A 15,619-nucleotide genomic window follows, 5' to 3' on the forward strand; every position below is an offset into this window, starting at 1 on the left:
TGCTCACTGGAAGGACAGATTCTGCAGCTGAGGCTTCAATACTTTGGCCATCTCATGAGAAGAGAAGACTCCCTGGAAAAGACCCTGATGTTGGGAAAGTGTGAAGGAAAGAGGAGAAGGAGACGACAAAGGACAAGATGGTTGGACACTGTCACGGAAGAGACCAATATGAATTTGACCAAACATGAATTTGACCAAAGGCAGTGGAAGACAGGAAGGCCTGGCGTGCTCTGGTCCACGCGGTCACGAAAAGCCGGACACAACTTAACGACTAAATAACAATAAGTTTATACACTGTGTATACATAAGCAAATATACTCCACTTCTTGCAGTTTCTGATCCTTTGCATAAATTAATGCACTATTTAAAAAATGGATCAAGCACGATAAGAATAAAAAATTCTACCCAACACACTGGAAGCTGTTTGTGCAAGGACTGCTCAATTCTCAAAAACCGGAGAAGTAGAGATTCCAAGCCCCACCTAGTTCCTTTCCTTCTCCTGATGCAAAAGGTTTAAAAAATGCAGAATGAATAAGACAAATTAGTAGAGTATATGCAATTGTTGCTCAAGCTGCATAATTTAAAACAAGTTTCAGCTTCTCCCTGACAGAAAATTTGGATGACTAGTTGCAGTAATCTTTCCCTCTCTCATTTTAAACATGGTACACTCAATTGCAAATCCAACTCATCAAAAACACAGAAATTTCATTATCGTGCCTTTGACAATTTAATACATCAGCCAGCTAAAGTGAAAATGTAAAAGAAAAATTCAAGCAGTCTAGCATCAATCAACAAATGCCAATACACAGGATTACACTGATTTGTAGAAGCAGACAAGGACTATAGATGAAGGTGACACCATGAAGGTCTCACTGTTTCATCCCTCATGAAAAACAGGAAAAGCAAAAAATATACTAATATACAAAACTCAGTTTTCCCAACTTTACGGTGCACATTTTCAGTTACGTGCTACTGTGCTACAAAAACATTAAATATTCCATCTGGAAAATATTATGTAATCCAAGTATTGTTTCAGCCACGTATTACAGTACTCTGAAACATGTCTAAACTACATCCAGCTCTTCCACAATATGAGTTCTCTCTTGAGAACTACAGCAAAAACACTCCTTGTTTTTAATCAGAATAGCAAAGCTAGAAACATTTCAATCAGCACAAGTAAAATTTGTAACCTTTCCAAACTGCAAATTAAGGTCTAGTTCCGCAAACATGTTAAGCACTTGCAACTAGAGTCAAATGTTGCACCTCAGCTGGCAAGGTCTCAAGAGTCAAAGCCCGCTATGGGCCCATCAGCAAAGAAGATCTCACACAGATTTAAAGAAAAAGAAAAATACACCCTTCCCATGGCACACTTTTTTTTTTTGCTGGAGAAAATCCTGCTCACATCAGGGTGGTGCTTCTGAAGAGGAGGAAGGTTAGAGTTCTCCCTCGCACCATCTGCCATAGCGTGGAAAAAGAACACAATTCCCCAAATCCTCCAGTCAGCATATCCAATTCAAAAAAATTGAATTTTTCCAAGTTCTGCATTTACCTGAATGGAACTACACACAAACACACCTGTGCCTGAAGTTCTGTGTGGTATTATCAGATTCTTCCTCCATGAGAGAAAATAACAGCTAGCAACTCTTGAAAAGAATAATCTGAATAGGGAACATTTCACAAGGAGGTTTTAGTCCTCCACCATCCAAATTTTTTCCTTCCATAGCAGACTAGTGCCTAATTTCCAGTGTAACCTGATTACAGAAATGCTACAAGAGGATTAAAAAATGAGAGATCTTACACACTACCTTGAGAGATTAAAAAGCGGGAGATCTTATGTACCACCACGAGTTCCCTGAAGAGAGTCTGGAAGAGGGAATGGCCTAAATGCATTACTGACAGCACCAAACATTTCAAAATGCCCCATTAGTACAATTAGATAACAGCAGCAGAGAAACAAATTGTTCCACTCTGCTTACTTCGGACAAGATGGTTGGACAGTGTCATCGAAGCGACCAACATGAATTGGACACAACTCTGGGAGGCAGTGGAAGACGGGAGGGCCTGGCGTGCTCTGGTCCATGGGGTCACGAAGAGTCGGACATGACTTAATGACTAAACAACAAAAACAGTATCAAAATACTCCTCTGCCAAGATTGTAGCACAAATTCCTTCATACAATTCATCCAAATGTACAAAACTATCCTGCTTAGTTTGGGTCAGGAAGAAGTCAGCAAGTCAAGTTTTCCATTGAATATACAACAAAACACAGAAAACGATTAGCACGGGGGTGGGGATCAAAGCTTAGTGGCAGAACACATAAACCCTCAGGTAAAATCCCTGCCATTTACAATCTAACCAGAACAAGTGGCAGGGCTAGGAGAGACTCTCTCCCAGAGATTCACTGACAAAGCAGGAAGCACTGGGCTAGGTGAAGCCAAGGTCTAACTCCAGCTAAGACAGATTTGCATGTCTATATGGGAAGAACAGTCCAGATAATCTGCACATTAACTAAGGGATTATTTCTTGCTGTATATTATCTAGTAAGAATACACATACAGTGCTGTACATCATAATAATCCCCTCCAACAACATGCACAAAAATCCCTAATTCAAAATTTCTAAAAATAGTATGGAAGCACAGAATGAGATGACATCCAACCAAGGAAAAGTAAGTCCCTACTCACACCGAGGGATTTCCCTTTACCTTTTCCCCCACTACACAGCTCTGACCTCTCTCCCAAAAATCTGCTACAGGGCATTCCTCAACCCTCTAGAGCTGGGAGGAAACAAGAGACTGTGCAAAATAGAAACAGATCAAAGCTCTGATAAACCTCAGGAGTATAGTCAAGCACTATGTGTATCTAGTAAAAGTAAAGGTAAAAGTTCCCCTTGACAATTTTTGTCCAGTCATGTTCCACTCTAGGGGGCGGTGCTCATCCCCGTTTCCAAGCCATAGAGCCAGCGTTTTGTCCGAGGACAATCTTCTGTGGTCACATGGCCAGTGCGACTTAGACACGGAACGCTGTTACCTTCCCACCTAGGTGGTCCCTATGTATCTACTTGCATTTCCATGCTTTCGAACCGCTAGGTTGGCGGGAACTGGGACAAGCGACGGGCACTCACTCCATCACGTGGATTCAATCTTACGACTGCTGGCCTTCTGACCCTGCAGCACAGGCTTCTGCGGTTTAGCCCACAGTGCCACCACGTCCCTTACGTGTATCTAGTGGGGGAGGGAAATGCACAAAAACCTCATTATCAATCTGTTAAGCACCTGTTTGCTAACGGAGTAATACTTGACTGACAGAAGCCATCCATGTCTCTCACTGAAATTTTGCCTACCTGCCAGCATATTCTTTTAACTAGTCAGGGATTGAAGCAAAGACCTTCTGTAAGCAAAAACACTTTTGTATCACTACTCCCTGTGAAGATTTGCTTCCATTCATCTCACCAGGTGGTAACAGGCTGGGGATGCTAGAGGGGTTGGAAGGGGAGAGATACAGACCTTCATAAGAGTTGCATTCCATTAAAAAGTCACATTCCTGTTTAAAAGGATGCTCGATCTGGCAAGAGGCAGGCGGAGAACTATGTGGAATTCAGCAGAACAGGCCCATTCTAATAAACAGATTGTCAACATATGCAAAGTCAGTTATCCAGTTTACTTCTTGCTGTTGCTTATATAACAAACCCACACAGATCACTGAGCCAGATGGCCTCTCATGTATATTACTTTTTCCTAGGGGTTGAAAGTCACGGTAATGACAAGGTGAAAATGCAAACACTTTATGTTGATGAAGTAAGTAGAAAGGGCTAATTTAACTGTACCATTCCCACACACATACATGTATACAACACTCCCTCTAAGCTATGCAGGTGCATGGCTGTGGTACTGGTGCTGAGCACCCACAGTTAAGTGTTGCCACTCATTTGGTTCTGGTCAAAGCCAGAACTTTGCACACACGGGATGGGGTTTCAACAGTGCTGGTGGAAAATCAGAAAAAAACTTTGCATGTATCCACCCCAAAAATCAAGTATATAATGACCAGCAGGGAAGGCTGTGCCAGAGCACTGCACAAGTAAGAGTAAAGCTCAGTCCAAAGGATGTTCTTATGATGCAATCTGTTGAACAGATGGCAGAAGGACCCAAATGCCTACTGAGTATACTATTCACTGCACCACTCATTGGATCTGCATATAGGGTCTAATATCCAAACACTTTTATATCAGTCAGAGTTCTTCAGACAAAACTCATATGTGTGGGTTTCTGATTCTCTTTTTTCTTTGTCATGATTTAACCACCAATTTCTATGAGGTTTTACAACCAGGACAGCTAGAAACAGAGTATTGGGAAGCTCTGGTTCCCCTGGCAAAGAATTTTCTCTCACCTCACAAGCTTCATAGACTTCTTGGCCTAGGTCTGAGCTAGGTAGGTAGGTAGGTAGGTAGGTAGGTAGGTAGGTAGGTAGGTAGGTATTCATTCATTCATTCATTCATTCATTCATTCATTCATTCCTTCCTTCCTTCCTTCCTTCCTTCCTTCCTTCCTTCCTTCCTTCCTTCCTTCCTTCCTTCATTCATTCCCAGGGTGGGTGGATTATATTAGTTTTCTTCCCATCATTGAGCTTCTATACTTTTTCTAGTTTTCTACTACTCTCCCACCTCAAAGCCCACAAAGGTCCCAAATAATTCATTCCACCATTGGGAACTCATGGGAATATGGGACAGGACGGGGAATGCTTTTTATTACCAAAAACTGCAACCACCAGTAAAGTCATCCTGGTGGCAGTGATTTTCAGTAATTAAAGATGTCCTCCACCTGTTCTGCAAACCCCACAGGTTCCCAATGATGAAAGGAATTAATCAGGACCTGTAGGGGCCTCAGGATGAGAAGGAATTTTTAATTTCCAAAAATTTGTCCTGGCTAATAATGTCACCAACCTTATACCACAGAACTTAGCACAAACAAGATTTCAGGTGTTACATGTTATTTTCATCATTATTTCATATCTTATATATTTCCCACATTTCTGTAGATCAGCTTACTATCTGTTGCCAAAGATGGAGAACATGTGCTCTGTCAGCTGCTGCTGTACTGCATCATTTATTACAGTAACAAATCTGATGGGAGCTGTAGTCCATATTCTGAAGGGACATGTATTCCCCCACCCCAATCTACTGTTTACTATTATTAGCCTTGTATTCTATAAAGTCCCTGCAAATCAATTTTCTCAGGTTTGGAATCAAGTATGCTGTTTCTTATTTTTCTAAACATCTATTATTGTTACTATGATGTCCATGCAGATTCACTTTCGGCAATACCACCACAAAAGAATGAAACATTCCCAAGAAATGCCAAGAAATAAAGAAAAAGGTAATAAAGAGCGGAACAGCAGGAGGACAAAGTCAAGGTGGGAAAGGAATAGAAACATTAAAAATGGATGACCAGCTCAGCACAAGTAGGGAGAATGGAAGGTAAGCAGATGGAAGAAAGATTCAAAGGCCTGCTCTTGACTACATTCACAAGCAAATAAACTGTATTTTTCCACACACACACAAAAAAATTCAATTCTGTTATTGTTCAGTGGCAAAAGGATACGTGGAGTGCCTTCCGTCCTACACACTAAGTAGAGGCATGCAGCTATGACATGAGTCATCTTCCTCCCACGGGTTAAATGTTTGCTCACTGCCATCTTGAAAAAGTTGAAGGCAGTGTCAAGGCAATGCTGATTAAGTTGAAGCTGGTTTCCCAAATGATGAATTTGACGTTTACCTGTGAAAGACACAGAAAGACATGCATCATTTCTATACTGACACAATACATTGATGTCTATATACATATTTGACACGTGAAACACTATACCTCATAGAAAGAATGTGCAACTGTGGCCCTCCCTGTGTTTTCTGATTAAGATACCATGATCCTTCACCACTAGCTCCAGTAACCAGGATAGCTGAAAGCATTAGCCCAAAACCTTATACAGTGGACTCTCTACTTACGGAATTAATCCGTATTGGAATGGTGGCTGCAGGTCAAAAAGTCTGTAGGTCGAGTCTCCATTGAAAACCAATTAATCCTGTAACCAGCCGTTTTTGTTCAATTTGTTCAAAAACAGAGACATCACCTTGCCAACAAAAGTCTGCATAGTCAAAGCTATGGTTTTCCTGTAGTGATGTATGGAAGTGAGAGTCAGACCATAAAGAAACTGACCACTGAAGAATTGATGCTTTTGAATTGTGGTGCTGGAAGAGGCTCTTGAGAGTCCCCAGGATTGCAAGGAGAACAAACCTATCCATTCTAAAGGAAATCAACCTTGAGCGCTCACTGCATTGAAAACCGATTAATCCTGTAACCGGCCGTTTTTGTTCCATTTTTGTTCCATTTTGGCTTTTTTCTGGTCTGTAAGTCGATTCTCTGGCTGCAAGTCGAACCTAAATTTTGCGGCCAGAGAAGTCTGTAACTCGAAAAGTCTGTAAGTCGAGCCGTCTTAAATCAAATTAAATCACTCACAAAGGCAGTAGCACTAAAAAATAAACTAAATGTATTAGGAAAGCCACCTGGGTTAACCAGAAATTTTGAGACGCATCAATGATTTAATCTCAGCCAATCTATGGACTGATTATTCTAAAAGGGGGTGGGAAGCGAACTATATCCTAGCCCCAAATTTTGTAAATGCTTTGAGATGTCATTCATTCATTCATTCATTCATTCATTCATTCATTCATTCAATTTATACCCCACCCATCTAGACCAAAGTCTACTCTGGGCAGCTAACAATAAAAAATAAAATAAAAACAATATAATAAAATAAAAAACAACAACAGTAATATAGTTTGAGATGGGGAAAAATATTCAAGTGATAACAGGAGGGAAAACCTGCCTAAAGAGCCAGGTCTTAAATGTGCTCTTAAAAACACCCAGCGAGGGGAACCAGATAGATCTCTGGGGGCAGACTGTTCCAGAGGCGAGGGGACACTGCCGAGAAGGTCTGGTTTCAGACAAAGTCAGACAAAGCATATGCTACATTAGTTTGCAAATAAAGTACAAGTTTTCTTACAACACACTAAAAATCTGGCAAAGCATATGCTTACACATGCAGGGCCTCTAACCACAAACAAGGCAAAGCCACTACTGAGAAAATTTGGCCCTAGAAAGAGATGTGTTCCATTGCTGTGGAAATAATTTCCTTCCTGCACTCCTATTTGGAAATAGCTAGGTTGCCAGATTACATGGATTAGCTGCGGCTTCAAGAAGACGGATCCACCTTCCTTCTTTGTTTGAAGCCCTTTAGATGACTCCAATGAGGATACGGTACAGCTGGCGCAGTTCTGGAAAGCAGAGTGCAACCCCATCATCCTAATAAACACTTGAGCTGCAGGGAAATCTGGAAAGCACACACTATCCAACTCTTAGAGAGTGCTTATAAAAGAATAGGATAAATCAACGACGGTATTTATTGACAAGCCAGTGGGTAGCACATAGCTTCAGCATATAAGAAAGATGTTGATACCATGTGTTGTTACAGGAAACATACAGAGCCTCAAAGTTTCACAGGGATATTAGAAAGCAGTAACATCGCTATAGGAAATGTTTGCCATGTGGCTTGTTCCACAGTGTTAGCATGAAAAGAAAAACAGACTTCTCATTACTGCATGCTTCTTGTTCAAAAATATATTGAGGGAAGAGTGACCAACATATGGTTGCCTCTTACTGGGGCAAGTTCACACTGACTACCCATGGATATTTTAAATGGAAGGGGCAAGATAACAGGAATTTCACACCATCATCACCAACTTCTGTATAAAATGTTTTGCATTAATCAAAATCTATGTGCAGGGTCTGAAACACAAAAAGCTATCGTATCCTTGGTGACATCATTATTGGTCCATCCAATTCAAGATTTACTACATTGGTAGATAGAAACTCTCCAGAGTTTTTCTAGTCCAAGTTTGGTTTAGTGGATACAGTGTCAGACAACAACTCAGGATTACTACACTATTACACTAACTGAATCCTGGATCTTCTTCAAGGATAGCCACATGTAGAGCTCACTACAGAAGTCTACATGCTATGTCAATAAGACAGGATGTCTGTTGCCAAGTCAGGTTGACACAAGAAAGATTCAGTTCATCAAAAAAACCCTCCAGTTAATGAATGTGGAGTACTGTACTTCTGTATCCACTTCAAATGCCAGGAAATGGCCTGATATTGCTGCCCCGTAAGGTAGCGGTGTTGCCAACAGGAAAAAAAGATGCCAAGCTTTTCATAGCAGAGGGCACCCTGAATGTTGACAACACCAATGACAGCAGTCAAGATGATCTGCAGCAGTGGTCCCCATGCTGCTGCAGGGGAGAGTGTGTGCAGGGGGGGGGAGGAAGGTCTCTCTCTGCGGCCCAGTCTGGCTCAGGCCACGGACCAGCACCGGGCTGTAGACCGGGGGTTGGGGTACCTCTGATCTACAGGATACACTCTTGTGCTCACTACTATTCACAAAGTCATACCAAGCAAGAAAAATCTCAAAGACTAACTAAAGATCTCCTGTATGGAGAATTAGTGCAGGGAGGCCACAGCTGCAATACAAGGACATCTGCAAGCGGGATCTGAAGGCCTTAGGAATGGACCTCAACAGATGGGAAACCTTGACGTCTGAGCGTTCAGCCTAGAGGCAGGCGGTGCATCATGGCCTCTCCCAATTTGAAGAGACACTTGTACAGCAGAACGAGGCAAAGAGGCAGTCCCGAAAGCAGCAAAATCAGGGAGCTGGACAGGGGACACATTGCATTTGTCTTCAGTGTGGAAGGGATTGTCACTCTCTAATTGGCCTTCTCAGCCACACTAGACGCTGTTCCAAGACCTCCATACAGAGCATGTTACCATAGTCTCTCGAGACTGAAGGATGCCTACTACTACTAACCAACAAACACAAACATGGTTGTTGTAGGTTTTTTTGGACTATTTGGACATGTTCCAGAACATGGCCAAACAGCCCAAAAAACCTACAACCACCATCGGATCCCTCTTCTGTGAAAGCCTTCGAGAATACATTAAAAACAAAACAATGGTCAGGGCTGTTTTTCAAGTGTGAGCGGTATATGGTACACTAAGCAGAGTTGTGTGAAGATATTTGTAATGGAGCAGGTCACTATATTGTAAATTAAACTCTTGAACATATGAAATGTACTCATGTAAGTAAAATATCTAAGAAAGACTGCATGTAAAGTGAAAACATACACCTGTTGCAGGTTAACAGGCAGAGTTTGAGGCTTGAGTTGCCTCAGGCAGGTTGCTGATTACAGAGGCTTTTTCTTTGTATAAAGGAAGCTCTGGGAGATGATTGTTTTGCTGCTCTGATTCAGGAGTAGTCAGGCTGCTCTGGTAAAGGAGTAGTCAGGGTATTGTGTTATAATGGGTTGTGGATATGCTGTATATGGATAAGCTGTTATGCTGAAGATAAGCTATTCAAGTTACTGTACATATGTAAATACAAACTATTTTTCTAAACTTAAGTTTGGCCTGTCTTAAGTTTTGCATCCAGAGTTAAAGGAAGAGCACTGAATTCTGTTAAGTTTCCACCAGTTCGTTCCAAGGAGCCACATTCTTTCTTGAATCAGCTCAAAATGTTTCTGCTAGTACTGTACATGTTTATGCACACATGTTCAAAGTAAAGCAGATATACTCTCGACAAGTTCTACAAATGCAGTCCTCATCACTGGTGCCAACTGTGGATCCAGTGACAGTGCAGAGTCAAGGACTGTTCTTAAGCCTATGAACCTGATATGTCACAGAAAGCACAACACCTTCCAAAGCAAATTGGATCTCAGTTCCCAAGTGTCAGGTTCTGCTGACTTTTGTCAAGATTTATTTTTATTTTTTTGTTCATTCCCATTGCAAGACTCCAGCAACAATCCCCCATCTGCATGTTATTAGCAGTTCTCTTCAAAGCTCTGCATGGCTTTTCCCAGAAGTTTGCAATATAGGTCCCCCAACACTTAACAGCCAGGTGGGCCAAAATAGTATAAGACCCTGAGAAGTTCAGAAGATCTAAGATGGTCATGTAACTAGCCCTTGGAATGGTTCATCTACAGTGGTGCCTCGCTTTACGATTGCCCCACATTACGACAAAACCGCTTAACGATGATCTTTTTGCGATCGCAATTTCGCTTTGCGATGATCGGTTCCCTGCTTCAGGAACCGATTCTTCACAAAACGTTTTCTGAACAGCTGATCGGCGGTTTCAAAATGGCCGCCGGGTGATTAAAATGGCTCCCCGCTGTGTTTAGGAACGCTATACAGGCAGCTATACAGGCAGCGAAAATGGCCGCCGTATGGAGGATGTTTGCTGGACGGTGAGTTTTTACCCCATTGGAATACATTGAACGGGCTTCAATGTGTTTCAATGGGGTTTTTATTTTCACTTTACGATGTTTTCGCTAAACGGTGATTTTCCTGGAACAGATTGTCGTTGTTAAGCGAGACACCCCTGTATCAGGGTGAAGAAAGCAATTGGGAGTCCCATATCCCAGCTGATAAGAGTTTCTGAAAGCAGTCAAAATAATCAAGTGTTATACAGGAGTGCATGGATTTACAGCATCAGCAGCCTTCTCAACTATCTTAGCCAGAAATAGTAATCTTGGGTGTGCCCTAATCAGAACCTTTAGGTTCAGGATAAGTCTCTTTAATTAGTGTCCTTTAGAGACAGAAAAGGACAGTTTCTTCCCATAAGGAACCATTCATTTATCACTCCCTTAACAACAATACCATTCCCACCTCGGCAGATTCAATTAGCCATAAGGAGCAAAAGCCAAATAAGGAAGTGTTAGCTTTCACTATTCCAGCCATCCTGTTCACATTTTTTTTGCCCTACAAGCTAAAAAGAGTACCAATTAACAGGACAAATGATTGCCAAAGTTACATCAATTCAACTTGCTGCAATCTCAGAGTTCCTAAGTCAAGTCAAATGCAATGAACTCTGTCTGCAAAACATATAGCAAGTATCAGCTGCTTCTGCACCTTAGCGAAAAAAGCCTTAAAAATACAACCTTATATGCTAATTCTTCCCTTAGTCTACTTCTTCATTAGACCATTGTCACCCTATATTGGATACTGGCCTCCAGTTCTTGTTTCCACAAATTTCTGTTTTGTGCAATCCTTTTTTTATCATTTAAAAACATAAAACAAATCATTCAAATGTAAATCATACAAATGTGTACAAATCTATACATCTAATAATAGAACAACAAAACATACACAAATTGTGTTCTCCACAGCACCAGGACCCCTTAGAGATATAACCACTTTTTCCTCCCTCTGTGGAGCTCCATTCCCCTTCCAAAATTGTACTGACTGTTGCAAAGTTATACTTCCCTTCCCTTTATAAAAACAAAACCAATAAATTATCTCCAAATATAAATAAAAATAATCTTGCTCATCAACTTTACTTTAATATTACATCTTAACTTATCATTAAAACTACAGTGGTGCCTCACATAGCGACGTTAATCCGTTCCGGATTAATCGCCGCTATGCGAAAACATCGCTGAACGGAACGGAAAAAGCCATAGGAACACATTAAACTTTGTTTAATGTGTTCCTATGGAGGATAAACTCACCGTTCAGCGATGTTCCTCCATAGGGGCGGCCATTTTCGGTGCCTCTAAAGCGAGGCAGCACAGCGGGTCAGCCATTTTGGAACCGCCGACCAGCTGACCGAAAATGGGGCCTTTGGCATTTTCCCCCAGCTGAGTGGCGGGAGCTTCAAAGCCCCGCCGCTCAGCTGGGGGAAAATGTCGGCAGTTGGCAGTGGCTTTGGATGGACCCCAAAGCCACCGCCGACCGCCGACATTTGCCTTCCGAGCTCTCAAAGGGCTTCCCCGCCACACATTGGAGAAAGCCCTTTGAGAGCTCGGAAGGCTCTCAGCGGCGGCGGGGACAGGGTAGGGGGTGTCCGAATGGCTTCCAGGCGAAGCACTGGAAGCCATTCGGAACCCCCCTGCCCCCGCCGCCGCTTGGATCCAGCCCCCGGCCGGTTCCCCTTGCATGGTCTGATCCGACCATGCAAGGGGAACCGGCCGGGGGCCGGATCCAAGCGGCGGCGGCGGCGGTAGGGGCTTGGATCCGGCCCCCGGCCGGTTCCCCTTGCATGGTCTGATCCGACCATGCAAGGGGAACCGGCCGGGGGCTGGATCCAAGCTCCTACCGCCGCCGCCGCCTCTTGGATTCGCACCCCGGCCGGCTTTCCCTTCCATGGTCGGACTCTCAGGAGTCCAGCCATGGATGGGATAACCGGCCGGGGGACGGATCCAAGCCCCTACCGCTGCCGCCGCCGCCGCTTGGATCCAGCCCCCGGCCGGTTCCCCTTGCATGGTCTGATCCGACCATGCAAGGGGAACCGGCCGGGGGCCGGATCCAAGCTCCTACCGCCGCCGCCGCTGCTTGGATTCGCACCCCGGCCGGCTTTCCCTTCCATGGTCGGACTCTCAGGAGTCCAGCCATGGATGGGGTAACCGGCCGGGGGGCGGATCCAAGCCCCTACCGCTGCCGCCGCCGCTTGGATCCAGCCCCCGGCCGGTTCCCCTTGCATGGTCGAATCCGACCATGCAAGCGGAACCGGCCGGGGGCGGTTCCAAGCGGCGGCGGTGGCGGTGGGGCTTGGATCCGCCTCCCGGCCGGTTACCCCATTCTTGGCCGGACCCCTGAGAGTCCGACCATGGAAGGGGAACCGGCCGTCGCGGCCGGCTACCCCATCCATGGTCGGACTCCTGAGAGTCCGACCATGGCGGGGGTAGCCGGCTGCGGGGCGGATACAAGCGGCGGCGGCGGCAGGGGTCCGGATGCCTTTCAGGCATCCGAAGGGGAATCCCGGCAGTGGCCTTGGAACGACCCTTCGGAAGGGTCCTTCCGAGGCTACCACCGGCATTTTCCCCCAGCTGAGCAGCGGGGCTCCCGCTCAGCTAGGGGAAAATGCCCCCTCCGAGGGGGAATCCCGGCGGTTGCCTTGGAACGACCCTTCGGAAGGGTCCTTCCGAGGCTACCACCGGCATTTTCCCCCCAGCTGAGCAGCGGGAGCGGTCCTTTGGAGGCTCCCGCCACTCAGCTGGGGGAAAATGGGGCCTATGGGGAAAACATCGCAAAGCGATTTTTCCCCATAGGCAACATCGCAAAGCGATGGCAAAAGGGATTGCTTTTTTGCCATCGCTATGCGGATTCATCGTTAACCGGGGCACTCGTTAAACGAGGCACCACTGTATACCACAATTCTCTCTATTCCATTCATTTAATTGGAATCATATTTAATTTTCCAGTTCCTAGCTAAAAATAATATTGCCACTGTTAGTAAATTGGAAATTAATTCATTGTTCAATTGCCCCCCAATCAAATATTGATAAAAGTGCTATTTTATGACATACCTCTAAATTTATCAAAATCTCAATACTGTATATCCTTACATTCCCACCACATATGATGATAAACACCGATTTTCTGACATCCTCTCCAACACAACTTAGAGTAATTAGCATCTATTTGGTATAATTTCACCAGAGTTAAATACCATCTCCAAACTAATTCATATACATTTTCCAAACATCAGTACTTATTTCTTCTGCCAAATCATATTCCCACAACAATTTAAATGAATTCTGTTGATCCTCTGCCTCCAATATTTCATAAATTTTACTTATTGTTCCTTTCATTATCTTATTTTTATCTGCACTTTCTTGTAATACTATTTCTTCTAATTTCATAAATTTCCTACATTTACCATTTCTTTTACCCAATCTTTTGTTAACTGCTATACCTAGATAAGAATGAACCAAGATATTCGACCCATTCCTAATACAGAAGTTCTTTTATTTGCTCTTTATACCTTGATATTTTCTAACCAAAAGTTTTGTCCTAATAGATTTTTTCCTTTCTTAATAAATTCTCCATATTTCATTTCAAATTCCCTGGGAATTTCTCCAATTCTACCACCAGATGTAACAGAGAAATTGATGGGATTTTGTGCAATTTAATCCATGCCAATTTTATTAATTCATCTATCTCTATAGTCTGCAGTCTTTCTCTACTCCTTTATCCAACCCAAAGTCACAACTGATTGATTTCTTTATTCTGTCACCTTGTCTCACAGTGAGGTCCACCTATCTCTATAGCATTTTAATGATGCTACAGTGGTGCCCCCGCTGGACGATTATCCCGCTTGATGACAAATCTGCTTAACCTTGAAGTTTTTCCAATCGCTTTTGCGATCACAAAACAATGTTTAGATGGGGGAATTTCGCTTAACGTTGATCGGTTCCCTGTTTCGGGAACCGATTTTTCGCTTTACGCCAATCAGCAAACAGCTGATTGTTGGGTTTCAAAATGGCCACCGGCTGTAGAAAATGACTCCTTGCTGTGTTAGGGACAGATTTCTCTCATTACAGGCACCAGAAAATGGCCGCCGTATGGAGGATCTTCGCTGGCCAAGCAGGTATTTCGCCCATTGGAATGCATTGAATGGTTTTCAATGTGTTTCAATGTTTTTTTTAATTTCACTTGGCGACGTTTTCGCCAACGAGAGCGATCTCGTTGGAATGCATTAACGTCATCAAGTGAGGCACCACTGTATTTGTTTCTATTACTTTTGTTGTCAAACAGGAAGAGGCTTTTCCATTAGATTGCACTCCATTGAGGTTGCCACCCTTTCTACAAACTAAGTATTTTGACTGTAACTGAGTTTTTGGTCTAGCATGATACCCACATTCATTCTCCCATTTTGCTGACTGACACCAGCTCCATGGTTTTAGACAGAGCAACTGACAGCTTTGTACAGGAAGGCCAAGCTTAGTCATTATCTACTATGAGGTGGGCAGCCTGAAAACAGATACCTTTGTTAGTTCTGTCTCATACAGAATCTAAAAGTCCATGGCCATCACATTTAATTTTGGATTTTATACTTGAACACTGTGTTTTATATCATCTTTGTCTGATTAAGAGTTCTATAGAACTTGAAGGCTTGTCTAATATGTAACTTTTCCACAATCCAATAATGGTATTGCCTAACCCAGAACTTTGCATCAAAATATGTAAAATAAAAATAAATAAATAAGTGTTGGTTTGATGTGAAAAGAAGCATTTCATACATTTCAGGTTTCTTCTAAATTCCAGACTTTTTAAGATCAGACATTAGAAGTAATATTTCTCACATGGTTTCAAAATGCCCAGAAATGTTACATTTTTAAATCAACCACTTGCTTCTATTACAATTTTAATTTGTTGTTGTTGTTGTTGTTTAGTCATTAAGTCTTGTCCGACTCTTCGTGACCCCATAGGCCAGAGCACGCCAGGCCCTCCTATCTTCCACTGCCTCCCAGAGTTGAGTCAAAGTTATGTTAGTGCAATTTTAATTACCTTCCTGCTAAACAGTCAGTTTCTAAAATCATACAGGTAACCTCCACAAAGAATGCTATTTAAATTTCTCCTTGAGTATATCTATATTTGGGTTTCTGTTAGAAACATACAGTATGCATCACTTCAATATTATATAAATATATCCTATCCCCAAGTGGCCATTCTCACTCTGAATTAAAGTTACAGCTGACTAAAGAAACTACCCAGATGCAAAAAGCTGCAAGTTGCACC

The 15,619-nt window shown here is 43.0% G+C and overlaps 1 protein-coding gene across 2 annotated transcripts in view; it reads right to left on the reverse strand.

The window, feature by feature from the left end:
• BRF1 (BRF1 general transcription factor IIIB subunit) overlaps window positions 1–15,619 on the reverse strand; it is a 251,642-nt gene that overhangs the window by 190,280 nt on the left and 45,743 nt on the right. For both annotated transcript variants that reach the window (XR_013540718.1, XM_020800763.3), the window contains exon 3: window positions 5,597–5,770. Coding sequence is in view for 1 of the 2 variants with exons in the window: in XM_020800763.3 (XP_020656422.2) it covers window positions 5,597–5,770 (174 nt within the window). In the remaining variant the exon portion in view is untranslated. The remainder of the gene's footprint in view (window positions 1–5,596; window positions 5,771–15,619) is intronic.

Source organism: Pogona vitticeps, chromosome 1 (assembly GCF_051106095.1).
Source record: "Pogona vitticeps strain Pit_001003342236 chromosome 1, PviZW2.1, whole genome shotgun sequence".
Lineage (NCBI taxonomy): Eukaryota > Metazoa > Chordata > Lepidosauria > Squamata > Agamidae > Pogona > Pogona vitticeps.